This window comes from Girardinichthys multiradiatus, chromosome 9, assembly GCF_021462225.1.
Source record: "Girardinichthys multiradiatus isolate DD_20200921_A chromosome 9, DD_fGirMul_XY1, whole genome shotgun sequence".
NCBI lineage: Eukaryota > Metazoa > Chordata > Actinopteri > Cyprinodontiformes > Goodeidae > Girardinichthys > Girardinichthys multiradiatus.
The window spans coordinates 2026280-2053414 of NC_061802.1; the positions used below are offsets into that span (position 1 = coordinate 2026280).

The 27135-nt window shown below is 43.6% G+C and overlaps 1 protein-coding gene across 14 annotated transcripts in view; it reads left to right on the forward strand.

Moving 5' to 3' along the window:
• The window catches only part of LOC124873725 (phosphodiesterase 4D interacting protein), an 88321-nt gene that overhangs the window by 42791 nt on the left and 18395 nt on the right, over positions 1 to 27135 (forward strand). For 4 of the 14 annotated variants that reach the window (XM_047374611.1, XM_047374612.1, XM_047374613.1 and 1 more), the window contains 24 exons: positions 1303 to 1413; positions 2946 to 3022; positions 5458 to 5581; positions 5723 to 5883; positions 6276 to 6390; positions 14200 to 14337; positions 14436 to 14555; positions 14644 to 14736; positions 14823 to 15032; positions 15443 to 15601; positions 16509 to 16604; positions 17395 to 17532; positions 17612 to 17791; positions 19469 to 19663; positions 19739 to 19993; positions 20122 to 20257; positions 22096 to 22178; positions 22430 to 22563; positions 22689 to 22965; positions 23684 to 23861; positions 23932 to 24048; positions 24551 to 25001; positions 25718 to 25953; positions 26038 to 26086. In XM_047374611.1, the coding sequence (XP_047230567.1) occupies positions 1303 to 1413; positions 2946 to 3022; positions 5458 to 5581; positions 5723 to 5883; positions 6276 to 6390; positions 14200 to 14337; positions 14436 to 14555; positions 14644 to 14736; positions 14823 to 15032; positions 15443 to 15601; positions 16509 to 16604; positions 17395 to 17532; positions 17612 to 17791; positions 19469 to 19663; positions 19739 to 19993; positions 20122 to 20257; positions 22096 to 22178; positions 22430 to 22563; positions 22689 to 22965; positions 23684 to 23861; positions 23932 to 24048; positions 24551 to 25001; positions 25718 to 25953; positions 26038 to 26086 (3833 nt within the window). Of the gene's footprint in view, positions 1 to 30; positions 100 to 1302; positions 1414 to 2945; positions 3023 to 5457; positions 5582 to 5722; positions 5884 to 6275; positions 6391 to 10435; positions 10952 to 11052; positions 12249 to 14199; positions 14338 to 14435; positions 14556 to 14643; positions 14737 to 14822; positions 15033 to 15442; positions 15602 to 16508; positions 16605 to 17394; positions 17533 to 17611; positions 17792 to 19468; positions 19664 to 19738; positions 19994 to 20121; positions 20258 to 22095; positions 22179 to 22429; positions 22564 to 22688; positions 22966 to 23683; positions 23862 to 23931; positions 24049 to 24550; positions 25002 to 25717; positions 25954 to 26037; positions 26087 to 27135 lie in introns of those variants that run through there. The other 10 variants (XM_047374601.1, XM_047374605.1, XM_047374607.1 and 7 more) reach the window with 8 other exon arrangements.

Below are 27135 nucleotides of genomic sequence, written 5' to 3' on the forward strand. Positions count from 1 at the left end.
AGACCGCTGCCCTGAGGTCTGGTGGAGCTGCAGCGCCTCCCTGTGGTAGGACAGAGACGTGGTTTATGACAGATGATAAAACAAAGACTTCATTCAGAGGTTTGTAGTGATAGAAAATCCAAACAAGCTTTGCTGCTTTTTTCCTGTTAGGTTTAAGCAGCAATAAAATATTCAGCTTAGCAGCGGACATTTGCTCACTGTGGCTTAAAGTTAACTAAAAACTTGCTTTATTTAGCATTTAATTGTTGTAAAAGACTCACCTGAAAGTCAGTGAAACCGTGTCTGAGCCCCTTCAGGTGGAGCCACACGTTGATCATGTTTTTATTTTAATAAAACAGGGATAAAAGCTTAAGGGTCACATTCTTTGCGTCTCATGTGGAACTTTTATAGTATTTAAATTGCTCCAATCAGCTGTCGGTCTCCTTCATGTTTCTGCTCAAACTTAAAAACTCAAACAGAAAAATCCAAATTTGTCGTCTGTTTGCTTTATTGAACCAAACACAGAAGTTCTTTATGTCCTGATGGGTCGATGTGTGTTTTATGTTGGCTGTAAAATCCCTTCATTTAATTTTAAAAAATGCATTTATTTTTGTGAATATGAAGTTTGACACTTTACATTTATTTTAAATTTTATCTCATATTTGACATTTTTTCAGGAATTCCTAATATTTATTTTATTTTTTAGGTTTTTTTTTATTTTTTTATTTGCATCTTTTGGTATTTCTATCATAGTTTTTATTTTTAACCCTTCTTTTATTTTTACGTTTTTTATTGATAAATATTTTTGTTAATTTTTCTTTCTACATTATAATTTGGAAAGGTTTTTTAAGTTTATTCACAGTTTGATCTTTTTGTTATCGGAGCAGAATTGTTTTTATTCTACTGGACGTGTTTTTTAGATTTAGAGTTTATTTGAATTCTCAGTTTGATGAAAACGAACATAGTTTTAGTTGGTCTGTGTCGTTGCAGCAGCTCAGCTCTGGTGTTTGTCTGCAGTGCTCTTTGCTGTCTCAGATTCTTGGCATGTCTTTCTCCTGGTAAAAAAAGAAACATGTTGTTGCCCCCTCCCAGCTCCCACCTGCCTGTGTGCCACCCTGAGCCCCACTTCATCAGCCCACCCTCTGGAAACTCTGAAACGCTCGCTTCATTTTAGTTCAGTTGAGGCTGATTTGTGTCGAGTTTCTTTAGGATAGTTTGATTCTTTTACTTATTATGCTGCTTCAGATGGGGACTGCAGAACCCCCTGCAGTCCCCGCCATCATGTCTAACTCTGGTTTTCGGGGTTACCGCACCATCTCGCAGCACCTGAATGACCTGAAGAAGGAGAACTTCAGCCTGAAGCTCCGGATCTACTTCCTGGAGGAGAAGATCCAGCAGAAGTTTGAGGAGAGCAGTGATGATGTGCACAGGAGGGTGAGTGAGAGAAACTTCACTTGCACAAAGGAAGATGTGTGTGTTTGCACCATAACAGTGTATCTCAGTAGGTATTTGGTTTGTGGAGGAGCATGTCTGTTTGCAAACTGCATTAAGGAATAAAAATCACGATAGAAAGATAATCAGAGTAGAAACTTTCTGTTTCACTGCAAATTGTTAAGGAATCAAAGTTTTATTTCAGTTTGCTGCTGATTAAAGTGTTTTCTAAACAGATCCACAGTTTCCAGTCCAGTGACCCACATTGTCTTTGCCTCTCAGGCCTGAGCAGCAGCCTGCTTTATTTTCAGGCCTGGGTTCTGGATCTGCGTACTGTAAGCCATCTTATAGTGCAGCACCGGTGCCGTGCACCTGTTTTTGTGTGTCAATAATCAGCTGCATATGGACACTGAGTCCATAACCCGCACGTGAGCCAACTGTCAACCAGTCCAGTAGGGTTTGTTGCTGCAGACGGAGCCAAAATCTAAAAGTGGAGGCGTTGCTGGATGCTGTAGGTCACAGACAGAGCAGGTGCAAGGATCCTCTCAGCGTATTTTTAGATCTTCAACAAACCCAAAGTGGCACATGAGAAGTAGAAGCTGGTGTTGGTTCTGCTCGTGTTTTGTCAACCAAACTATGAGACTTATGGATCTACTGTGCAGATTTCTCTCTGTTTGCAGCACACTGAGAAATGTGTAAATTTAGCATCTGAAAATGTGAAAGAAGATAAATGAATAAACGTTTATTCCCAGTCTGGGTCTGGGTTCTGCTCCTCCACCTGGAGACTGCAGGTTCTCACAGAGGTTCAGTTCTGGGGATGTTCCTGAACACAGGTCCATCATTTCTGTGTATTGATCTTTGAGCTACTTTGTTCTCCCTTCAGCTTTGTCAAACGGTGCTTCATCATTCTGGAAAATCCACAGATCACCATGAAACTGTTCCTGATTTGTTAAAAGAAGTTGCTCTTGGAGGATATTTTGGTCCCACTCTTGATATTGATCAACTATTAGCTGTTCTCCAGCAGAGCTGAGAGGAAGTCCACTTCTTAGGAGAAAATAACTTTGCACCAGTCTTCTTCTATCCATCCTGGTACTTCCTGCAGAACTCTGTTCTCCAATCCTTTCTTGGACAGAAGTGACTATTTTTGCTCTTCTTGTCCAGAGGTCTTCTCCAGGCTGTGCATGCTCTCCCACCCACCTGCTGCCAATATTAAGCAAGCACTGCACTGGTGGAAACACACCGCTGTTAGGGTAAATCATCCAGAAAATGCTACTTTCAGCAGCACCTTTCTGCATGTGAGCCGTTCAGATGCAAACTGATGATGCTGCAGCTCTTCTTTGGAGACAACAGGAGCCACTGAAGCCAGGGGTGATTTCACCTGGACTCACAGCTTCACCTGCACTGATCAGATTAAAGAAACTAATAAGGAAACTACCAGCAATGATTTAATGGAAAAACACCTGACATCCAATAATAACAGGAACTGGTCTTCTTTCTGCAGCCTCTGATGCTTCTTCTTCATGTTTCTCCTGCAGAACATTGGGCTAAAGGTTGAAGTTGAGAGTTTGAAGAAGGACCTGCAGGAGAAGCAGGAGTTTCTGGACCGAGCACTGTGAGTACCTGACATGCTGGTGAGATAGCTGGAATACCTTGTGCAGCTCCACTACCAGAACCAGCAAATGAAAGGTCAGATCCTCTGGTTCCTGCAGCTGCAGCAAAGATTCAGCATGAAATCCAGCAGGGGTCACTGCACATGTAGAACGTTTGCATGCATCGAGTCAAACTGGCTGCATCTGAAGCTGAAGCTGACACAGAGATCCTGACTGATGTCCACCTCCATCAGCAGTCACAAAATTCATTTATTTAAAATAATTCAAGCTAAAACCTGTTTAACATCACATATTTTACCAATAAATCTTGCAACGTGGGTCAGAGATTTTTGCACACTTGATGATGCAAATAAGATTTGTATTTTGGGGTCAATTTAAATTTAAAGCCTTTTGTTTGCCTTTTAAGCTAAATAGAGCGATCCCTGTCTCTGCAGCATCTCTTTGACCCTCATTCACACATCACAGTTTGATTTCCAGATGTCTGTTTTCTGTTTTACATTTGTTGTAGGCGTTTTCGTTTAGTAAATCATCCTTTTTACATATATGGGACGGGGTAACACACACAACTCTCCCGTCTACATACATGGAACGGCCTAAAAGAGACATTTAAGTTGAGGGGTTAAAATTTTAGCTAAGTCATGAATATTGGATGAGGACTAAAGTTAGTGATGGGATTCATATAAAGAAATAGGAAGAAATACGCACATTTTCTGTGGGAAAATGTGAAGGAGCACAAACTACAAACTGATCAAAATTCATCTTCTATATGATACAGTACAGGGGAACATGTGTTTTCCTCTAAATGAAGACAAACGTTAGAAAGTTAGAGGTCTAGTGATTATCAGGTTAATAATGGCTTTCAATAAACAGCATGCAGGTGGAACACAAGATGAAGGAAAGGGTTAAAGGTGAGCAAGGATGAAGATAGAAACAAAAACCGAAGCTGCTTCCCCTCCCTAGCAGAGAGCTGTGTATGTTGTCATCAAGCATCGATGCCACTCATCAGGGTTAAAATGAAATGTTGGAGAGTCGTGTGGAGTCCTGCTGGCTCGTAAATAAACTCTGCAGCCACAGTTTAGAGCCGAGCTGATGGATGTCAGGAGGAAACGATGACTCTGACCTGCTGCCTGTTGGAGCTGCTGAGAGGTGATTAAAAGAATTTACCGACACAGACAGAAATTCAAACGGAGGAATCTGAATAATTACAGTTCTGTCTATAAATGTTGTTTCTTTTCTCTGGAATGATCTTTTATGGGAGGTTTCTGCATGTCTTCCATCAATTTCAGCCTCGCTCTGAATCAGAAGCACCATAAGTTTGTTCACAGTTGTAGAACATGCAGGTTCTGTCCAGAACGTTATACATAAACATCTGTGTTTGTGCTCTGATCACTGTGAGCGGATCTCACTGCAACTCCAGGATATAAAGTGCTGTTTATTAGCATTATGACGGTCCCAAACGCACCAACAGGCTGTCAGGTTGCTCTCTCCTCAGTCTCCTGCAGCTTCATCCTTCATCCTCCTCCTCACTGGTGCTTTGACCACCTGCCAGACACAACTTGAAAAACTCTCCCAGCAATCTGTGGCCTGAGGTTGATTTAGATGCAAGATTGAGCGGTACGGTACTAATTGGTCCATGCAGAGCGCAGCTTGATAGGTGCCGCTACGCTCTGTTGATGCTGGTTTTATACTAAATCTTGATGTCTTGAAAATGTATTGCAGTTGCCCAATTTTTGGGATTGTTTTAATCTTAAATTGGTCAAATCTCTTGATTTATTCAAACAACAGAGGATTCAGTTTCTTGCTCCAAGTTGCTTCAAGATTTGCAGAGACAATGTATCAGTCAGTCATCTTCTATACTGCTTCTTCCATAGTGGGTCACAGCGGACTGGACAGGTCGCCAATCCATCGCAGGGCAACACACAAACAACCATGTACACCTAAGGGCAATTTAGAGAGACCAATTAACCTAACAGGCATGTCTTTGGACTGTGGGAGGAAGCCGGAGAACCTGGTGAGAACCCACGTATACTCGGGGAGAACATGCAAACTCCATGCAGAAAGACCCCCGGCCAGGAATCAAACCCAGGACCTTCTTGCTGCAAGGCAACAGTGCTACCAACTGCGCCGCCGTGCAGCCCTGGATAAATTCTGACTCTTAAAAAATGTGTATTTACCATAAACTGTGTTGATTGTGATTGTATTTTAATGTCTGTGTTACATATAATTTAAATTGTTTCCTAACTCCAGCCCATGTAAATGGGTTGAAGCAGTTTGTAGTGTGGCAGAAGTTCAGTGAAAATCTTCTCTACTGGCTTTTCTGCCAGCATCTCTACTGGTTTCCACTAATCCATTCAAAAGCAATTCTTGGTGCCGTTAAAGTACTTTTACTACATCACTAATACAATCATTCCTGTCCTGTTGTTTGTAACCCACACAGATCCACAGCAGAGATTCTGTCCAATGAGAATGAAGCAGAGCTGCAGCGCCGCCTGGCGGAGCGACAGGAGGAAATCAGCCATATGCAGGAGATTCTGGAAACCAAAGTTCAGCTGCTGCAAAAGGTGCAGAGTCCTGCAGAACCTCCTCCTGACTGGCTGATATTCTAACAGGATCAGAACAAGAACAAATCAGTAAACTCATCATGAACACAATAACTCACGTTGCATCGATTCATTAATTCTTCATGTCATTACTGTGTTCAGGAGGCCGAGGTTGCTCGAGACAAGGCCCAGCAGATGGCCTCGCTGGCGGACTCCGAGGCACAGCGCTGCCTGGCTCTGGAAAGGGAGATGGTGGAGATGATGGAGGAAAATGGAGACTTGGGTCAACTCCACTCCCAGAAGACTCTGACTGACAAAGACAGGTGATTTATGCTAAAAGGTTGATTAAAGCTCACTGTCTTTTTACGACATAGTTTAAGTTTGGTCCAACATTTGATCCAGTTAAGATCCAAGATCTTCCCTCTCTGGAAGTTTTGGTCAAAACCCCGATCTAAATCTGACAGAAGATCAGTGGGGCCACCTGAAGAGGGCTGTGAACAAAAAACACAGTCACAGTCTCACAGTCTGAGAGACCTTAGCAAAGCAGGATGGGTAAATAATACCCGGTCATACATGATGGACTCCTACCCAATAAGACCGCATGGTCTCAGTCTCATGTCAAACATTCAGTCCGGCTTTCCATTTCAAGACAAGATCTGAACCAAACCGAGGCCTTCATTCAGATATGACCCTCCTCTCATGGTGTCTCTTTCAGGCTGATTGAGGACCTGAAACAGCAGAAACATTCTTTGGGTCTTCACGTCGAACAGCTCCAGGTGAAAGTTCACCATCTTTCATCCTTGCTGAAGAACAGAGAACGGGAAGCAGAGGTATTTTTCTGTCTCTATGAGCCTGTCCCTGACTATTATAGCGCAAACAGCAGCTGTTAGTGTCATTTTCACTTCAGACTGAAGGGTTTAAAATAAATATCCGGCTAAAATAATTCAGCTCTGCTGACTAAACGTAACTTTAGAAACTAAAAACATTTTTTTTAAAAAGCTTTAACCTGTGTATATTAAATACATGTGTTTTTAAGAAAACGGTCTAGTCAAAGTTGAGACAGATTTAATACTTCTGATTTGTTGTAATTCATTGAGCTTTTCTGGTGTTAAAGATTGATCATCTTGTAATATATCTGATTAATATTAATGACCCGAAATTAAAACCTAAATATTGTTTTTAGAAACTATGTTGAATTAGAATCATTCATCAGATGTTTACAGATCTCGACCAACAAGGCGTCCAAACGGCTTATAATTAATTAATGATGGGATCACTCAGGGCCGGGTCCTCGGACCTCTTCTCTTTTGGATCAACATGATGGGATAAATGATCTCCTGCCATGGTCTCAGATTTTATTCATACATTACTGATAAATCTACATCAGCACCACAGTTGATTCCTCCGTCCAGCTTCCTGTGGGGAATTAAACCCAGAACGTCTACAAATCAGCTAAAACTCTGCAGAGGCAGAACTCAAACAGTGATTCTGGCTCTGTCTGGAGGTAGGTGCTCCTACTGTCTCTGCTAGGAGGTCAGAGACCTTGGCAGATGGCTCTCTATCCAAATCCACCCTCTTCATCTGAAAACTAATTCAAGACTTTCTTCATCCCTCCTGGTTCCGGTGGTTTTGGCTCGCCTAGTAAAGCTCTGATGGTTCCCACCACGCTGAACCATTTAGGTGATCCAGTCCAGGACTGAATTCCTCACCACTGACCCATTTAGTCTCCCATCTCTGGTGTTCCTGACATTCCAGCCAGATTAGATAAGAGGCTATTTTATATTCCCTGGGAGCAGAGAGGCAGGAATTTAGGAAGATAAAAACATACAAAAACATAAATGTATCATTTACCACATTGAATAAAAACAAAGCTCGTACGACCTGTTTATTCGGATTCTGCAACATTCTATTTTTCCTCATGTTCTGTTCTTAAAATGAAGCAGATTCCTGCAGTTCAGAGTATTGTAGCGCCACCTTCTGGTACACCAGTATGGAAACAGTGTTTAACCAGAGTAATCTGGTCTTTTAACACGTTTCCATCTAAATAATCTGACTTTATTTGTTTTTTACTTTTTCTATGCCCTTTGTTTCAAACATCATTTATTATTATGTGTCCTATCATATTTCATATTTATGAATATTTGATTACAACCTTTGTTTGTAATAAGAAGTAAACTTTAAGTTTAAGAGCAGCCAGACTGATGTATTTTCTGTGTAGGTCACAGTTTATTAGTTCCTAATTACAATGACCTCTTTTCTGAGGAGAAGCAGAAATCTGTTGTCTGCTTGTCAAACCAACCAGTGAAACATTTTACAGGGAACTGCGGACACGCCTCCTCTGTCTCCATCAGCTGTCCCTTGGTTGTGCTCCTGCTCTTCTCAGGAAAATAAACTCCGGGTGCAGTCAGTCAGCTGTGTTTGGCACTTTCCGCTGATTAGGATTAATTGATTTTTGATTGCAAGCCTCATTCCAGATGATCGATGTTTGTTGTGGTGTCCACAGAGGCTGGAAAAGGTGACAAATGTGGATCCAGTGGAGTCCTGCGGTGGTCCATGTGTTCACAGAATGGAAAACAAATCACACGTGAGAGCAGTTTTATCAACAATAGATCCTACATGCTGTAATAAAACAAGACAGGTGGACATTTCATTTATCTGTGAGACATTGAGATCAGCCATTAATCACTCTGAGTGACGAGGAAAAGCATGAACTCATTCTGGAGGTAACGGACGGGATAGAAACAATACCGACCTGTTTCCTCAGTTCACACTGCAAATAATAAGGCTTTATGGAAGTAGGATGAGGCGTTCCCAATTAAAGGAGGACTGTTTAAGGAGGAATGATTGACAAATAATTTGTAATTTGAGTCACTGCTCTCAGTTAGAAAACTTTGGACACAAACTGTGAAAAACATCTTAAAATCATTAAAAAGGTTGAAATATAAACCAGGGAATGTGAAATACTTGGTACTTATGTGGTAATACGTGGTATTTAAAAGATATTTTAAGATTTATTTACGTTTCAGCTTCCCTCAAGGACTTGTTCCCGAGATTTTTCCAGCTCAGGAGTAATGTCCCTTCAGAGGGTTCTGAACCAGACCAGGAGGCAGTCTGACCACATGAACCATCTCAGCTGTGTTCTTTAGGTAGATCATATCCACACATCCATCGCCAGCCCAAGACTAAGGAAGGTCTGGAAAACCAGACCTCCATCTCCCCAGTGACACATTCTAGCTTATTCTGAAGGGTCCTGGAGTTCCCACAGCATGAGTGATATAGTCCCTTCAGTTAGTTCTGGGTCTGGGTCTAGTCTCGGAGGAACATGGTTGTTCAAACCCATACAGATAAACATCCAAGAGTTATGATGTCTCCTTTTGAAATGGAGGAACATCAGCTCTACTCCTAGAAGATGGCGCTCCCACCTCCTCACCTTATCCCTGAGGCAGAGCCTGGCCACCCCACAGGCTTGAAACATAGATGGAGCAATAAATGTAGCTTCACCTTTCAGCTTCACCTACTTCTAACCCACAACAGACTGAAGCAACACATCATCACTGTAGAAAAAACCCAGATCCTCCTCCTGCTCCATCCTGCTCTATCTCTCAGGAACAAAACACCAGGATATCTGATCTCCTCCATGTAAACAAGAGGCTCACCTCCAACCATGGGGGAGCATTCCACTATTTTCTGGTAGGAAACCATAACCTCTAGACAGAAAGGAGCTGAATCTCATCTGATGATGATGGTCATGGCTTAAAGACATCAGGTAATCTGCAAAAAGCTCTTCTCCACGACTACACCATGAGATCCTGTCCGTAAACTCCAAAAACAGGATCAGACCGGGTGGAGTCCAATCTGCACCATCAGCAAGTTTGACTTTGTGACATTTAAACTAATATAAAATCAAAAAATATGTTTTAAATGTTTTTTTATATTTACTGAATTTTAACCATTTTTATCTCCATATTTTATCCTCTGAAGGTTAACAGCTGCAACCGGTTCGCCTTAAAATTGTCTTTTTGTTTTGGGAAGCAATTAATTTCTGCCTACAAAAAGGAGGAACTAAGAAGCAACTTGCTTGTCCTTAAAGAGCCAACATGTTTATTTTTATTGGAAGGGCAGACTGTGAGGTGAAGGGCAGGAAGCTGCAGAAGCTCCTCTCTTCCTGCTTCAGTCCACTTCACTTTAGGAGGTCTCCCTCCTCCACAAATTACAGGACTGAAATTAAAGACTAAAAACAACCGTCTATATTTAGCAGTAGAAAATTCTGCCTCATCTGCACTTCTGGTTTATTAGAAGATCGTGAACGTTTAATAATAACTTGGATAGGGAAACATTAACATAGGACACAGTGAGGCATTGAAAAAACACACTGCAAGTGGCATTTGTTTCATTTTTATGAGTTTCTTGGAGCATTACTGGCCTCAAGAAAACTGAAATAAAATCATTTCAAATGTAAAATCGTTGCTAATTCTAGATGTGTAGAATTAGTGCGTTATTTAAAGTTCTTCCTGATTTCAAGTTTCTATATTGCAAAACAAATCCGACCTTAGTATCAACTGAGATCACTATGAGCACTATGAAGGACAAAAGTCTATTAAAACAAATAAATAATATTGCAACTTATCGACGTTTCTCATTTTCTCTGTTAAATTCGTGCACAAGAAGTATTTTGCGTATAAATGTGTCTAAACGGATCATTGCTCCCGCCCCATGGTGGCGCCACAGTCGCTGGTAAATCTGGGGTTATTTGTAGTTATGGAGTGGCGCATCTTACGTTATATATATGATCTTTGGTGCCAGAGACATCACTAGATGATTATTTGCTGCGGCGGCGTCATACATCTGCTCTGAAATAGAGGATCTTTGTGTTCTTCAGCATTGCCTCGCTGTGAAAACAGGCTCGGTCCGCAGCGGGTTCGGCCGTTAACGGGGGACGGGACCGGAACCGGGTCACGGGTTCTGGAACATCCGAACCCTGGGATTTCTCCTGCAGGTCAAACATCGGGCTGCGGCAGCGGGGAGATGCCGTTAAGTGAAGACTTAAAGCGGCAGGAACCCGAGCGATGCGTCGCTTCTTTAAACCGAACCCAGAATATAATCTGAAACATTCTGAGTGTTTCTGCTTCTGCACCGAGGAAGCGTGGCAAAAATCACAACCCGTGACAACAGCTTCAATCCCGCCCCGAGGGGAAATCTGCGTGATGAATTCGCGCTGATCACGTTGTCTCGGTCCTGTCTGCGTGATTCGGCGAGATCTGGTTTGTTGAGACAGCTTTTTACATCTGCATCATCAGTCAGTCTGGCCCCATCTGACAGCATAGTTAAAGCAAACTGAAGATTCCTCCCCTGATTTGATGCTGCAAACAGGAACAGTCTGTTTGGAAGCAGGTAGGGAACACCTGGATGGAGGATTCATAACTTGGATCTAATTTTAAAAAAAATCTCTGTGCAGATATTCAGATTTTAAACTTTATTGGTGTCATCCAAAGGATCTCCATCACCTTCTGATCCTGCTGTGATGCTGGACGTGGTGAAAATGAAAGAGGCCTGCAGGATCTGCGCCCGGGAGCTTTGTGGGAACCAGCGCCGCTGGATTTTCCATCCCGGAGCTAAACTCAGCCTGCAGGTGCTGCTGTCCCACGCCCTGGGCTGCGAGCTGTGCAGGGATGGCCGCAGAGAGTTTGCCTGCTCCAAGTGCACCTTCATGCTGGAGCGGATGTACCGCTTCGATACCGTGATCGCTCGGGTGGAGGCACTGTCCCTGGAGCGCCTGCAGAAGCTGCTGCTGGAGAAGGAGCGGCTGCGGCAGTGCATCGGCGGTCTGTACCAGAGGAACAACCCGGAGGAGCCTAGTATGGACCGGCCTGAAGACGCCTCTGTGGTTGATCTGCCTGCCCTGCACGATGTGAGCTACTCAGACCTGATCCAGGAGGATCTTGTGTTCTCTGTGTATGAGTCCTGGGCAGATAAAGAGGACCCTGCACTGGATCAGCACCTCCACCAGTGCACAGGAGCAGATTCTGGCCCGAAGCCCAGGAGGTGCCGGGGCTGTGCTGCGCTCCGTGTTGCAGACTCGGACTACGAAGCGGTTTGTAGGGTGCCGAGAAGAATTGGACGCAGAAGCACCTCATGCGGCCCGTCTACCCGCTGCTCAGCTGCCGCTCTAGGGGTGGAGGACCTGACCAGAACTTCAGCAACCTCTGAGGCAACAACTGTCCTGTTAGATACTCCTTCAGCTGTGGTGGAGGCGGATAAAATAAGCCATAGTCCTGCATCTTCTGTGGAGTCTCTGGAGATCCCTACAAACCATAAAGTCAAGGAGGAACCTGATTCAGAAGAGGTGGCTGTGAGAAGGGACCCCCTCTGGAGAAAAACCCAGAGTGAGTGCTCCCTCTCTGGGCTGGAGATGCTTCTGAGCGTCCTGCGAGGCTGGGAGTACCGGCCTGTGAAACCCCCCAGGGGCAGCAAGCTCCCAGTTCTAGTAAAAGCCAAACTGGAGCAGAGCATGTCCATCCCAGTGAGGTCACCCTACGGAGGGGCTGGTCCCTGTGAGATGTTCTCCCACCCAGCCATCCCGGAGGTCGTGATCCTCTGTCCAGAGCAGGAGCTGCAGGCGGAGCTGGCGGAGATCGAGGAGCAGTGGCAGGATGATTACATTCAGTGTGGCCCGTTCCGGTTCCAGCAGGTAGATCAGAAACCAGAAGACCCCCAGAGCTCTGGATTTATAGATCTAGATTTATAGAAGTTTGTGGAGGAATGGGAGTTTTTCTGAAAGGACCAGGCATTATAAACAATAAAGAAGTGACCTTTCTGAGTTAAAGCTTTTTACTGGGTGGACTGGGAATCATTAACCAGCTAATTCCCATTAAAATCTGGTAAATACTTCAGATTCTGAGCAGGAAGCCCGACATTCCAGACTGATCCAGCTTAAATCTCTCCAAATATTTCCCTCCTGCTGCTTTAACTCTCCTTCAGGAGGCGGTTGTTACCACGCCCATATCTGTGTGCTAGCAACCGCTGGGTTGCCTTGGGAACAGTCTTAATGCAGTTGGCCTTCATAGCTCCCATTGTCATGTAGATAATCAGTTTGGATGTGGTTCAACAGGACAGGCAGATATCTCCCAGTTTACCAGGCTGGGCAAGAACTGTCAGACTGGGAGGAAACAGCAGATCCATGGGGAGATGAGGGACTCCAGGCTGGTTACACGAGAACATCCCTGTTAAATTTAATTTTCCCACTCTAAATTAGGACTCAGACAATGAAACCTTTCTGCATGGTTCTCCTCACGCTGCCAGTTGAACACAGAACGAAATCTGAAGGAAACTTAAAACACATCAATAAAGATCTGTTCCCAAAAAATAACCATTTAATCTTTAGTTTGTTAAACCAGTCAGGCTAAAGGTTCACTGAGAAGGAAAATAACAACACAGATGGCCTCCAGCCTGTTTTATTAGTGTAAAACACACTGTTAAGATCTCATGTTGACCAGAAGTAGTGATGTTCACCATGAACAAGAAAAAACCTGCAGCATGATTTAAAAACAAGCGTCTGAAAACTGAAGGACAGATTCTGCTACAAGCATATTATCAGCATAATATGTTGTCCTTGATGGAAACATCTGCTAATCGAGAGGAACTTTCACCTTCGTGTTTGCATTTAAAACTCTCTTAGCTGTTAATTTCTTATCATCATTTAAATTGGCTCAGGACACAAAAAAGGGAACTAAGGAAGCTGGAAGCTCCAACCAAAGCAGTTAAAACAGAAAGAAGCCTAGTCATTCAGGTGGAGGTCGGATTCATCTCCATCCATAAACCCAAAACGTAGCCCATAGCTAAACCTGGGTACGTTCTCCAACAGAAACCCAGCAGATCACCTGGGAGGGAGGCAACTTGACATAAACAGTTGCTGTGTGAAAAGTGGTATCAAAAACATTCTGGAACAGTGAGTGTCGGGAGCTTCTGGTGGCCACACGTCTCACTGTTTATGTTTCTACAGGGTTTTAAGTAGAGCTACGACGGGTTGATTCCAGGTAGGAAAGAAACGGAGCAGAAAGCTAAAGTGCTCTCTGCACTTTGGGCTGATTGGACTGAAAGCTCTGGGTCCTACAGCAGAGTGAGACACGCTTGGTGAAACTACAGAGAAATATCTGCGTTTAGATGTATAAACTGTACGTGTGGAGCTAAAACACTGGGCCCTAAAGTAGTTCCAAACGTTTCTGAATATTTTTCAGAGTCGAAATCTGAGCTGAACGTTCTGTAAAAAATCATCAGAAGTTATAAAACTCAAACTATGAATGAAACTTTCTGCAAGTCGTTTTAACTTTGAAGAATATTCTTACTGTAATGTGTGGCTGCGCTGTGGATCCAAACATGACCGGGTTTTCACTCCTTTCACCAAACAGTCCTTTATTGACTAATGGCAAGATTTCTGCAAGATTTCCGCAGTTTTTAGCACGTTTCTGCAGCACTACTCCTGACCAAGTCCCACGTTTGATGTACTCTTTGTTTTTCCAACCATGTGGAAAGATCATTTTGGAGGGAAACAAGAGGTCAGGAAAATTGCAGGGAAGACCAGCTGAAGAACAGGGGAAACTGAAGGTGTTTACTGTCATTGATGTGATTCCTTTGGCTTTCAGCGGCTGATCAATGAGCAGCAGGGTCAGCTCAGTCAGTACGAGAGCGCTGCAGGTCAGTGTGTAGGAGAGCTGCAGCAGGCCCAGAACCAGGTCCGATCTCTGCAGGTCAAGATCAAAGAGAGTGAGACTCGGAACCAGGTACCAGAACCTGCTTCTAAACCTAACCCTCGTGGACAGCAAATGAGTGTTTCAGGGAGACTCAGATGTTTAGGATTTTTATCTTCTGTTGTCTGTAGAAGCTGCAGGACCGTCTTGCTGAGATGGAGTTACAGTTGCGTTCTGCCCAGGAGGAGGCCCAGCAGCAGGAGAGAAACATCCAGAACTTGAGTGATAGCATGAACTCCAAGGAGACGGAGGTAAGAACATGCATGGAAGTGAAGATCTCTAGAAGAAGTTAAAGAGGGGCGGGAAGGTGTAAATGTGGGTTATTATGTGTGTTTGCAGGTTTCTGAGCTGTGCAGAGTGATCGAGGAGCAGAATAAGATGCTGTGTTCTCTCAGAGAGCTCGCCAACCACAGCCAGCTGCAGCAGCTGCAGGTTTGGGCTGCCATCCCATCATCTGAAACAATAATACACAGTCCACATTCCCCCCGGGCTTACCTTCTGCCCGGTCTCACCCTCAGCTCTCTGGTACCGAGGCAGCTCCGGGGCAGGGCGAGATCCTGGCTCTGCAGGCGTCTCTGTTCCAGGCTCAGCTGGAGCTGCAGGCTGGTCAGCGGGCTCAGCGACAGGCAGCCCGTATTCAGGAGGATCAGAACCGAGCCCTGGAGAGGCTGGAAAGAGACCTGCAGGTGGTGCTGCAGCACAGGAGGGAGACAGAGAGACACAACCAGGTGAATAAAGGGCAGATTATATTTAATCATCATTCATGATGCAAGAGAATTATTTAATCTGGAATGGACCTTCACTCTTCATTCAGAAGCTTGGGTAGCTGCAGTCTTTGTTATAAGCAGCAGGTGTCGCTGTTAGAAACTAATACAGCTCTGTGGCTGGAATTACACCAGAAAGTGAAAATATTTAAGCACCAACATAACTCAATATTTTCAACTTTTTTATTTTTAAGAGTTGCAAAACAAAACCTGTTGGATTTTTGCTCAGTCGTGATTGTTGTAACTAACCTTCTTGCACCCTCAGCAGTTTACATTCATGCACAACAAGCCCAAAATGACACCAAAGCCCCCAGCATTGAGTTGTCTCCTCTGCCTCAGTGTTTATGTCATTCATTTGTTTGTGTGATCTTCAGGAGCTGCAGCTGGCTCTACAGAAGGCTCGCTCAGCTCTGCAGGACAAGGAAGAGCAGCTGGGACAGAGCGAGCATGACAGACAGAGGGAGAAGGAGGAGAGAGAGAGGATCGTCGGAGAGCTGAGGACGTTCTTGCAGATTAAAGAGCAGCTTGTTGAGGTCAGATGTTTTCAAGGAAACTGGATCCAGGCAAAGAAGAAACAAATATAAGCAGATTATTAATGAGTTGCTGAAAGCTGCATAGAAACATCTCCAGTAAACAGGAGCTTGATTTATCGAGCTTTGTGCTTAAAAGTTAAAGATGGAATCCCTCAGGGAATTGTTACAGGTCCTGATTCTTTCCTCAGCTGCTTTCCTCAACTGTGAGATAAAAGTTGTCGGTCTCAACATGTATGCAGATGATTTAGTTACGTGTCTGAGAAACATTGTGATGCTGCTGCAGAAAAACGTTTAATGTAAAAAAAGTTTAAATGATTTTTAGAACAAAGCTAACATGATGAATAGGTCACTTTGTTAAAGCCTGCAACAAGCATAATAAACATGGTGTGCAAATAATCTGAATTTAAAAAGGACATAATAAATAAACATTATGCACAACATTATCAAGAAATATTTCAGCAATATAAATGTACTTAAAAAAACAAATATTAGAACAATTAAAAAAGGTTCTACCAGTAGTATTTAAGTTCAATTTATCTGCTAGAGTGTATATACAGTAGTATATTTTTATTTGTTTCATTTTTTTGATTTGGCATTAGACTTAAATTAGCTGTTTTTGTTGTTTTTTTTTTTTTTTTTTTGCATGTTTAACATTTATAGTTCAGCCAATCAAACCTCAGTTGTTCTTTATGCATGAAGAACTCAGTAAAAAACAAAAATCTTCTCAGATTTTTTATTTTTGATTTTAGTCTTCTAGAGATGTGTTGCAGTAGACCTAAAATTGTCTTAAAACACAAGCAAAGCTTTATGGGAGAGCTGTTTTCACCTTGTTTCATGCCTCTGTTGGGTCATTTTCATTCTTAGAGTTCTGTCCCATGTTGACACTCTTCTGTCTGATGTCCTTCAGGAATACAGAGAGATGTTGAAGGAACCGAAGGAGAACAGAGACTCTCTCCTTCAGAAGCTTCGGCAGCGAATAACCAAGAGAGATCGGGCGTTGGAGGTGAGAGATGACAGACACAAACCAGATTCTCCTCTGAGGAAGTGGTCATCATCCCAGATTCAATTAATTTTATTTTAAAGAATTATTTATTGCTGATTCCAGATTTGCTGGGGTTTCTAATATACAGAGCAGTAAAAAATGAATAAAAACATAAAATACTGAGCATAAAATTGGAAAGTAATCTTCCTTGAGGTGTTCTTCAGCCTGTCGAACCGTCTGTAAGTGGGTTTATAATGCAGCAAACTGTGGGGATGTTGCCTGTTTTCATAGAAACATTGTTGATCTGGTGAAATCCAAATCTAGCTACCATCCTTGGCTTTTGACTGACTCATCACTGGGCCTGTGGGAGTTTCTGTGTGGTTTCTAAACAGAATCCTTTCCTTCTGTAGCAAAAGTCATGGAGAACTTTACTTGTTTGGACTGGGATCGTGTAAGACCTCTCCCAGCTGCAGGGACCTACAGGAACCTGTTTCTGTTCTTAGTGCATTCAAACATCTGGAACATGGTCCCAGGACCACTTGGAGTCATTCTGACTGTTTAAGGGAAAATTCTAAATTAGTTTTCAGAAGACACCAGAATCAGAACCCTACCGTAGATGGTTCAGAAACAGATCTTAGGTTAGTTTTAGGACTAAAACCTTTTCCTGATCTCAGTGTGTTTTAGTTTTACACATTAGCAGGAATTGTTCCCAAGTTTTCATTTATCTTATAGTTTTCATAAAACTGACCCGGCTTTTCCCCAAGCCTGATGAAATGCAGGAAGAACAGATGATTTTCTGTCCCACCTCCAGGCAGCTGTTGACAAGAAGTTTCGCTCCATGGAGGAAAAAGAAGAGGATACCCGTCGACTTCAGGTGCTGCTCCGAGAGAATGAGCGTGATTTGGAGAGGCAGCGCTGCGTCCTGGCCAACAACGAGGAGACCATCGCTGTAAGTGAAAACTCCTCCTGTGCTCCGATGTGTTGGCTGTTTCCTGCTTCCCCATCGACTGTGCATGTGTTTGTCTTAGAGCCTGGAGGCGCTGCTAAGAGGGAAGGCTCTGGAGCTGGATCAGGTGTCTGTCGCCTGGAGGAACGTCCAGAAGCAGCAGCAGGACGTCGAGGACCAGCAGAAACGAATCCTGGGAGAAAGAGACTGCATCATTGATCAGCTGCAGGCGGCGCTGCTCGCTCGCACGCAGGAGGCCCAGGTTCGACGACAAGATTTCAGAACAATCCCTGAAGTTACAGGAATCTGTTTCACAACCTCGTCCTTGATCAGTGAACCCAATCCCACTACAACCTCTCTTTCGCTAAAATAGTTCTGGTTCCTGGCCAAGTTCTGTACCTGATTCTCAACACTGCTCTGCAGTGTTTCCGTTCCAGAGAAATATTTATCATGAGCTGAAGATAGAAGAAGGTCCGTAATCTTTCTACCCAGCCACAGGGGCGAATGAATCTCTGCAGCCTCAGAACAGACTCCTAATAAAGGTGGCAGATAAGGAGCATCCTGAAACAAAAATTGCAAACTGGTAAACAAATGTCTGGCCTTAAAACCTGAAAAACAGGACTAGAATAATATTTAAAAGTCATATCTTCAGGAAACAGGAAAAATATCCAGCAAACACCTGACAGAGGACCTGATAGATGCATCCTCCTTCAGATGAATCAGCTTGCTCCCATATTTCTGTCCCTCAAAGTGTTTTGTTTGAGATTTTCCACAGACTCCACTAATAAATAAAATGGGAACATATTTTATCTGTCAAACAGGTTGTTGGTAATAACCAGCAGAAAGATCCAGTTTAAAATTGGTTCCTAATAAACAAAAGCTACACTACCTAAACTATGCTAAATTCAGTAGAGCTAAACTAAACTATGGAGAAAAGGCAAGCTAAGGCAAATCAAGCAAAACTAAGCTACAGCAGGTTAACTAAGGAATAATTAAATCAAGCTAAATTGTTTTTTTGTTGATTCTTCTAACAAAATTGGACCAAAATGTGGTTTTGTGACAGACTGCTGGTAAAAAAGGACTAGAGGTCTGATTTAAAACTGATTCTTTGTCAACTAACGCTTTAAGAGAAACTGAACCTTTCTAATCTAAGGAGAGCTTGTTTAGCTCTTCTAACTTTAGCATGCTTAAACTAAGGATAGTTTTGTTTATTCAAGCTAAACTAATATGAGACAAGCTAATCTATGCTAAACTAAATTTTAAAAGAATTTATTAATTAATTTAATTTAATAAAAAAACAAAAATTATTTAAAGAACCCTAGGCTGGCCTAAGAAATGCTAAAATGAGATAACCCAAATTATGCTAAGCTAATGAAAGCTAAAGCTAAGTGAAGGAAAGCAAATATAAGCTATGAAAAGCTAAGCTAAGCAAAAGTAAACAAAACAAAGGTTTTTACTAGTTAAAACTAATTAAATGGTAGCAAATAGTGTCTTTGTGACAAGATTCTGCTAACAAAGAGCCTCACTAACTACATCAACAACAGCTAAATTTAGCTTAGCTTATTTTAGCTTAGCTTAGCATGGTTTAGCTTGTCTTATCTAAGTGAAGGAAAGTTAACTAAGCCCAACAAACTGAGTCTAACACAATACATGTTTAATCAAGTGTTTTTTTATTCACTTCTTAATAAAGAACAAACAGGCACCGCATTTGTTCTGTAAAATTATCTAAAATTAAATGCTACAAAATTAAAATTATTGCTTCTCCTGAGGTTTTTCAGGATCATTTACTGCATCCAAAGTTCTTGTTGGAGCTAAAATCCTCTTTTCTGTCTGTCAAACTTCAGGGTTCTAATAAAATTCTTAAAATCTGTGTTGATTTTATCAGATTTTTCTGTGTATGGAAATTCTTTTACAATCAATGTTCCCCTTTCTGCTGCAGGATCTGCGCTGCTCCCTACTTCCCCAGATCCATTCTGCTCCAGGCCATGTTCTGGAAGAGCTTAAGGTCCGCCTCCAGCTTAAAGACCACCTCTTCCAGAATGTGATGTCTGACCGGACTCGTCAGGCCCAGGAGCACCAAGAGCAGCTCCAGGATCTGCTCAGAACCATCAGCACCAGGGACCAGTACATTCAGGTAGAGCAGAGAAGCAGAAACATAGACCGTTCAACAGGTTTCTACACTGACAGGGTGTCGACTTTCTCAATGCAGGACTCAGCGGGCCGGCTAACCGAGGTTCTGAATGAGCAGTCATCGAGAGTCCAAGAGCTACGCAGTCAGCTGAGCTCAGGTTCTGGATCCAAGCCTGTTGCGGCTCCAGAGCTGGCCTTGGAGGTCCAGGCATTACAAGAGGAGCTGCGTTTGGCCCTGATCAGGGAAAAGGAGAACCATGAGGAGAGGAGGAATCAGGCTGGCCAGCTGGACTCCTTGAGCAGGAGTCTGAATGTAAAGGATGAGATGATCAGGGTCAGTGAGAGAGAAAGAGGGGATACTACATCCACTCCATCTGCTCTGCTGAGCTCTTATTTAGACTTGTAGCTGTGCTGCGACGCCTGTGGGTTTATGTTTCACTGGTTTGTTTCTGTGATCTGCAGGGCTTTCAGAGGCAGTTGGTGGACCCCTCAGACCTCCCTCTGGTAGAGAGACTCACCCAGGAGGTCCAGGAGCTGAAGGAGATACTGGTCCAGCAGGACGCTCCTCGGCCCGATGGTGGGCAGCCTATGTTTGGAGGTGGGCATCAGAAAGGCATGGGGCTGTGTCTGTAGTTCCCTCTGAAGCACCGGGGGGTGCTGTCATCGTGGTGATTGGGTCGGAGCGGAGCGAGTGGCATCTGTGGTGCTGGTCTTGATGATTAATTTAACATGTGCTTGTTCTGGGTGAAAATACTAACCCCAACATCTGGCTTCTGACTCCAGGTTCTGCCACTAACACCAGAAAGGTCCAGTTTTAGATGAGAAATGTCTGTAAAATCAATTTAAAGTTATTTAACTGTTTGTCAGCACAATGTTTACATCCAAGACTGGAGGATGAACTGGGATGGAGAAGGGTGGAGGACATCAACATACCTTCAGAGATAAAAATACAAATAATTTGATCACACAAACTGGGAACACCATGACGGTTTGTCCTTTATAGTATATGCATATATAATTTATTATTATTGTTATTATTATTATTATTTTAAATCAGTTCACCGTTTGAAAACTTCCTAAATAAAAGTATTGTTTTTTATATTTTATTACACTTATTATATTTCTGCTGACCAGTTTCTGCTTAAATTATAATAATATAATAATTACACTTAATTATGTTTTCATGTGGTTGTATAAGATTAAAACGGTCAGAATAAAATGTTTAAAGTGAATTTTTGCTAGACTAACAGCCTGTTGAGAGCCTCTGAGCAGATATGAGCTCTTCCACCTTGACTGTTGTGACTGTGGATCTGAGATGTTTTAGTAACCTTTGGTTTATTTATTTTGGGCTTTTAATAAAATGAGTCACCCTGGAACGCAGTAAGTATGAATGTGTTTGATTTGGACCCCACTGTGCCAACATTCCTGCCTAACCTTCCTAACATGTTTTTGAAGCCTCATAATAAATAATAAAGCTGCAGATTTTGCACCGTGTATTTGTGATTTCAGAAATCATCTGCTTGGCGTGTTTACCTGAGATTCCCCCTCACAAAGACAGTGACATAAACACAGACACAAAGAGACCCTTCCCTCTTTAGCAGTTACACAAATATTTAAATAAATGTAATTTTACATAAAGTAAAATATCAAAACTTTGGGGTTTTTTTTGTAAAATAAATGATAAATATGGTAATTACTGAGCAATGCTTATTTTGTGGGCTCAACAGTAAATATTAACCAGGTTTGCTATGGTAGAAAATGTCATAGATATATTATTTATAAATGATGTAAAACTTCCTGGCAGCATTCAGGTGGGTCAGTTTGCACTTATTATGCTAATTTTCTCCACTAATGAAAATGAATAAATGACTCATGAATTTATACGTGACGTTTTTTGTGAATCATGAAATCATAAAATCTTTCCCTGGAATCCTTTTAACTTCATAACAGACAGTGTTTCCTAATCCTGGTCCTCAGAACCTTCTGACCTGCAGGGCTTGGATGGATGTCTTCTCCAACACACTTGATTTAACGTGTTCAGTGATTTCTGAAGTATGTGTCAAAAGTTCAGCAAACCTCATGTCTTGTTAGCTTAAATCATGCAAGACTGAGGATTTATTCACCAACCTCAACATTTCGCCCTCACCTTGCACAGATTTAGAGTTCAGTGAACCTCAAACTGCAGCAAGTTTGAAAAGTAAATGACACATGAAGAACCTTCAATGCCCCTACAATCTCTTTAAAGTTCCAACAAATTCAGCAGCAGGCTCCTGGAGGCTCTGAGGGATCAGCTGCAGCAAACAAACAGCTTCTGTCAGACATGAACGAGTGTTTCTGTGTTTTTCCAGCGTGGCACTCAGACAGGAAGCTACAGCAGCTGACCTGAGTGGGAGCTCCAGTGAAACTGACCTGCTTTCTCTGTTCTGATTCCTGCAGAGCTGAGCTGTGAGGATGAAGGGGAGGCAGATGATCTGAAGAGTGACATCGATGAGAGTGTTGATGATGAGTCTGGTACCCAGGTAGGGGATTTTCCTTCCTAAAACTTCAAAGGAAAGGTTGCAACAGCAGAAAACTAGATGAGCGAGAAGTTTCATTTTTCATTGTTAAGACTGGTCATGTGGTTCTAGAGAGAAACCTGGAACAGGCCTGATCTCAGCTGTGCTGTAATTTGTTACAGCCTGAATGCAGCAATGAAAGAAAGAAATGATTAAAGTTTCAGAAACAGATGCAGTGAGATGTGCTTCAGTGTGGCTTGTTTGTTCTCTGACAGGATCTGCTGCTGGATGGTGAGGGTCTGATAGAGGTCAAACAGCTGGTGGAGCACAAACAGGTGCTGGAGAGAGAGCTGGGAGAGCTGAAAGGTCAGCTGGAGAAAGCTGGGTACTCCTCACTGTCTCAGATGAGGTAAGATGAAGGGATGCAGACCCTGAGCTGCCATCCAGCTGCACCAGATACCAATTCTCCGTAATGGAGCTGTATCTCCATTAAGGTCAACTTTGTGATTCTTCTCCTTTCATTGTGCCTTAAAGGAGAGCTTTGTTCATCCTGCGAGCAGAGAACGAAGATCTAAAGCTGCAGCTGCAAGAAGGACCACAACCTGACAGGAGACAGGCCGAGGAGCCGGACACTGTGCTGGAAGATGAGGAGGAAGAAGAGGAGCTGGATGTGACTGTGGAGGAGGAAGAGGAAAGCTCTGGCATGTGGGATGCTTGGGATGGAGAGCTGTCTTCCTCTGATGTTAGGACTCAGAGCCATGATGATCAAAAGATGGAGGAAGCCAACCATCTTCTCACCAGCTCCTTACTGGTAGGAAGACCAAACTAAGTCATCATTCATTACAATCACTGATCCTTCAGCAGCAATGGGCAACCTGCAGGTACTGGAAGTAGCTCTCTATGACTTTAGGTACTTACAGAACACGGTCCATAATATTCATTAAAGCTCCTCAGCTCAGCCAGAACTTCAAACAGAACCATCATTCAAAGTTCATCCACTGACTTGATCCCTTCTATTATTTTTATACACTCACAGTTAGAGGATTTTTTAGAGTCAATGCAATATTCAGAAACTTTTTGATTTAAACTCTCGTCCTCCACACAATCTGACCTCCACATCTACATTTATATGTCTACCTCCACCCAGCGTGTGCCTCCACCACTGCTGTAGGTCAGATCAGCCCAGAGTGCTGAGGGACACAATGACCTCAGCCCTGAATTTGTCTTTCCAAACTGGAGCTGAAGGTTCTGTTCAGCCTCTCAGATCTTCCACTGAGAACACTGCACAAAAGTTACAGGTTTTGACCCTCAAGGTTCAAGAATCTCTTTCACCCAGTGAGCGTTTGCTGGGTGCCTAAATTCTCGCGCGTGTTTCTGTCTGCCTGAGCGCTGCTTTGTGCTCGGGCAGCAGCTCCATCTTCACCCTTCAGTGTTGGAAATATTCTCTTTTTGCTAATAAAATAAAACATTTACATGAAATGTGCAGGAATGCAAACAGACATGACGTTTCTACTCCTGCATGAATCCAGGACGATGACCAGTCCAGTGAGCTGGTAGCCGATCAGCAGCAGGACGCCTCATCGTCCACACGTGAGACGACAGTTTGTCTGCAGCTGAAGAGCAGAGAGCTGCAGGAGAGGCTGATGGTGTCCGAGGCTACGGTGCAGGCTCAGGCCGAGCAGCTCAAGGACTACAGAGAGCTACTGAGTGAGTGGAGATGCCTGTCCATGAAATCTATGTCCGGACCCAGTGAGGTGAATCCTTTCTCTCCCTGCAGCAGATGCAGCTGTGCAGCAGGACAGTAAGCAGATCCAGGTGGACCTGCAGGACTTGGGCTACGAGACTTGTGGCCGCAGCGAGAACGAGGCCGAGAGGGAAGAAGCCAGCAGCCCAGGTACGCATGAAGGTCACTGGGGGTCGACGGGGTTTCAGCCCAAATGTTCAGTTTCAGAAGAATTGTTTTTAGACTTCCCTGACACCAGCTTCCAGAACCACAGCAGCAGCTCCGGTAGTACACTCAAACACACAGTAGAGGGCAGCAGAGTGTTGAAGGCAACATTTTTATTAGATATGCACAACATAATCAACCCATGACGACCTAAAAAGCCAACTAGTGGTTTAAAACTAAACCTAAACTTTGAATAAGACTCTTTTGTTCTGGTCCAGTTTAGTTTCCTGACTGAGAGTCATTCAGGGTCTTTGAAGAAGGAGGAAATCCACAGTTTGGCTTTAAAATATAAACATGAGTCCATGTTAGAAATGTGAGGAAAAATTGCTTTTAGGTTAACTTTGTTTCAGATGATGGACTAAGGTAAATCTTTATCATTTCAAAAGACCAAATGGGGCAGGATGTTAATGTTCTCCTGACACTGATGACCTTCTGCTGCATGTTGCAGAGTTCGATGACCTGGAGATGTGCTTGTCTCTGGACTGTGGCTCACAGTGGTGGCCTACCAGCAGCAGCAGCAGCTCCACCAAAACCACCACTCAGACCTCTGGTTATGGAGACAACATCCCGTCCCTCCAGCGCCTAGTTGAAGACCTCCGCTCGCAGCTGTCCCGCTCTCAGGGAGTGATCCGGGGACTGCAGAGCCGCCTCTGCTCCCTCTCCACCTCCAGTGACTGCGAACCGTCGGCCCTCCGCAAGGTCAACTGGTCTCTCCAGGCCTCGCAGAGCGGAGCGGAGGACGATGAGGGCTGGCAGTCGTCTGATGGAGGAGCGCTGACTTCACAGCGTCACCAAGACAAGGACCTTCAGGAGCTCACTTCCAGAGTGGATGCTCTGGAGGACCAGCTGAGGAAAGGTGGCAAGATGAAGGAAGATGGAAGCTCTGCAAACTGGCCGGGGTAAGTCCAAAACACGCAAATGAGATAAATCAAAAACCACATGACATCATAAACCCAGGACACGATTAGGAGACAATGACATCAGCTGACACCATACTGAAACCAGAGTAGATACAGGCTGTGGTAAACTCAAAATAAATACAGGGTGAAATCAGGATAAAAGAAGAATAATATCAGAATATATTCAGGATAAATAGATCTGAATTAAAACAGGACATCAACAGAACCTGGATAGAACCAGAATAAACTAAATAAACTCAGGATACAAATGTGACAGAACTGCGATAAAATCCTGCTAAAACCTGGAATCAATGATGATAAAACAGCTTTAAAAACAGGAGAAAAGCTGGATTCAGTTAAACTCCAAAATAACAGGATAAGACCAGAACAAACCAAACACAAAACTAGAATGAAACCAGAGAAAAATCACAAGATAGAGATCCTCAGACTGATGATGATCAGTTAATCAGTTCATTTAATCATTTTAAGAACCAGTTCAGTCGCTCCATCAGCCTCCATCAGGGCCACGTTAACCAGGCGAAGTAGCAGATGTTTTCATGTCAGTGAGGAGACCAACAGACCTCAGGCAGGAATATGGAGACTAAACACTGTCCAGCTGGGTCAGAATGTTGCTGAACTTGTGAACTTGCAGACTGAAACCAGTTCTTATGATGTTGCAGAAGAAAAAGCCAACAAACTTCCTGGTTTTCTTTTAGGAAATTTGACTCGCTGATCAAAGCTCAGTCCAGAGAGCTGTCCCACCTCCGCCAGCGACTCCGTGAAGGACGGGGCGTCTGCAGCCTCCTCATCCAGCACCTAGGGGACACCACCAAGGCCTTTGAGGAGCTGCTGAGGGCCAATGACATCGACTACTACATGGGTCAGAGCTTGAGGGAGCAGCTGGCTCAGAGCAGCGGTCTGGCTCAGCGGGTCAGCGCCAGGATCAGTGGACGTGAGTCAGAATCAGGATTCCTGATGAGCACAGAGTTTAATGGACACTTAATGAGGCTAATTTCTCTGCTGTGTTGACCAACAGGAGATCAGTCTGAAGACGCAGATGAGAAGACGGAGCTGCTCGCCATCCGGTCAGAGCTCTTTACCTCCAGAGTGTGTTTGTGTGTCGCTGTGTTTGAGGTTCTGCTGTGGAATCGATGTTTTTCAGTGGAAAGTATTGGTCTGATGTTTGCTCCTGAGGGCAGAAGTGATCCGGATGCGGCTCTGTGATGATTGAGGATCCTACAGGCTGATTAATCACAGACCTGTGGGATTAATGATGGATGTACCAGATAGAAATCACATGCAGATTAATTTAGTTTCAGCTGTGTCCCGTCTACATCCTGCAGCGGGCCGCAGCTGGCTCGGCGTCTGGGCCTGTAGGAGTTCAGGTTCTGGAGGCTGCTGTGATTTTAAATTCCCAACATCTTTTCAGAGCAGGGCTTCAGCCACATTGGGCCTCTCTTCTTCTACTTTACAGCTAACATGTATATTTTAATTGGATTTTCAAAGATGACGGCTAAACAGGAACCAGAACTGTCCAACTGATCCGTCAGATAATTAGGCAGAGAGCTTTGATGAAGGACACAAAGGACATGACATCACAGATGAAACAACATCCAGCAGATCAGAGCTTCTGGAGGTTATCAAGCTTTTCTTTGCGGCTTTTAAACAGGAAGACATGTTTTATATCAGCTGTATGGACGAAAACAGTTGATTTCTTCTCTGAATCATCAGCCTTTCCTAAAGTAGTGCCAGATGTTTAGGCCAAGAGGAAATCTGCCTGCCATTGTTTGAATTGCTGGAAGCAGACAGGCCCCAGAAAGGGGGCTCCTCAGGACAGATCTCTGCAGATGATGTGGACCTGTTGGTGTCCTGCAGCCATGTCTTCAGTTTGTGTTTGACTCTGAAGCAGCTATGAAGAGAGGAATCCTCTGAAAAAGGTGGCGGAAAGAAGGAGTCTCAAGGTTACAAAAGAGTGACAGGCAGTTTGGGAGTTGGTCAGCGGTAATAAATACTCTGGTTCTCTCCAGATGGTCCAGAACCCAGGTTCCTCTCTGATGCTCTCTTCTTTTCAGCTCACTTCACAGGTTTCCTGCAGGATTGAGGTCTGAGGACTGAGAAACATGGAAAATGTCCA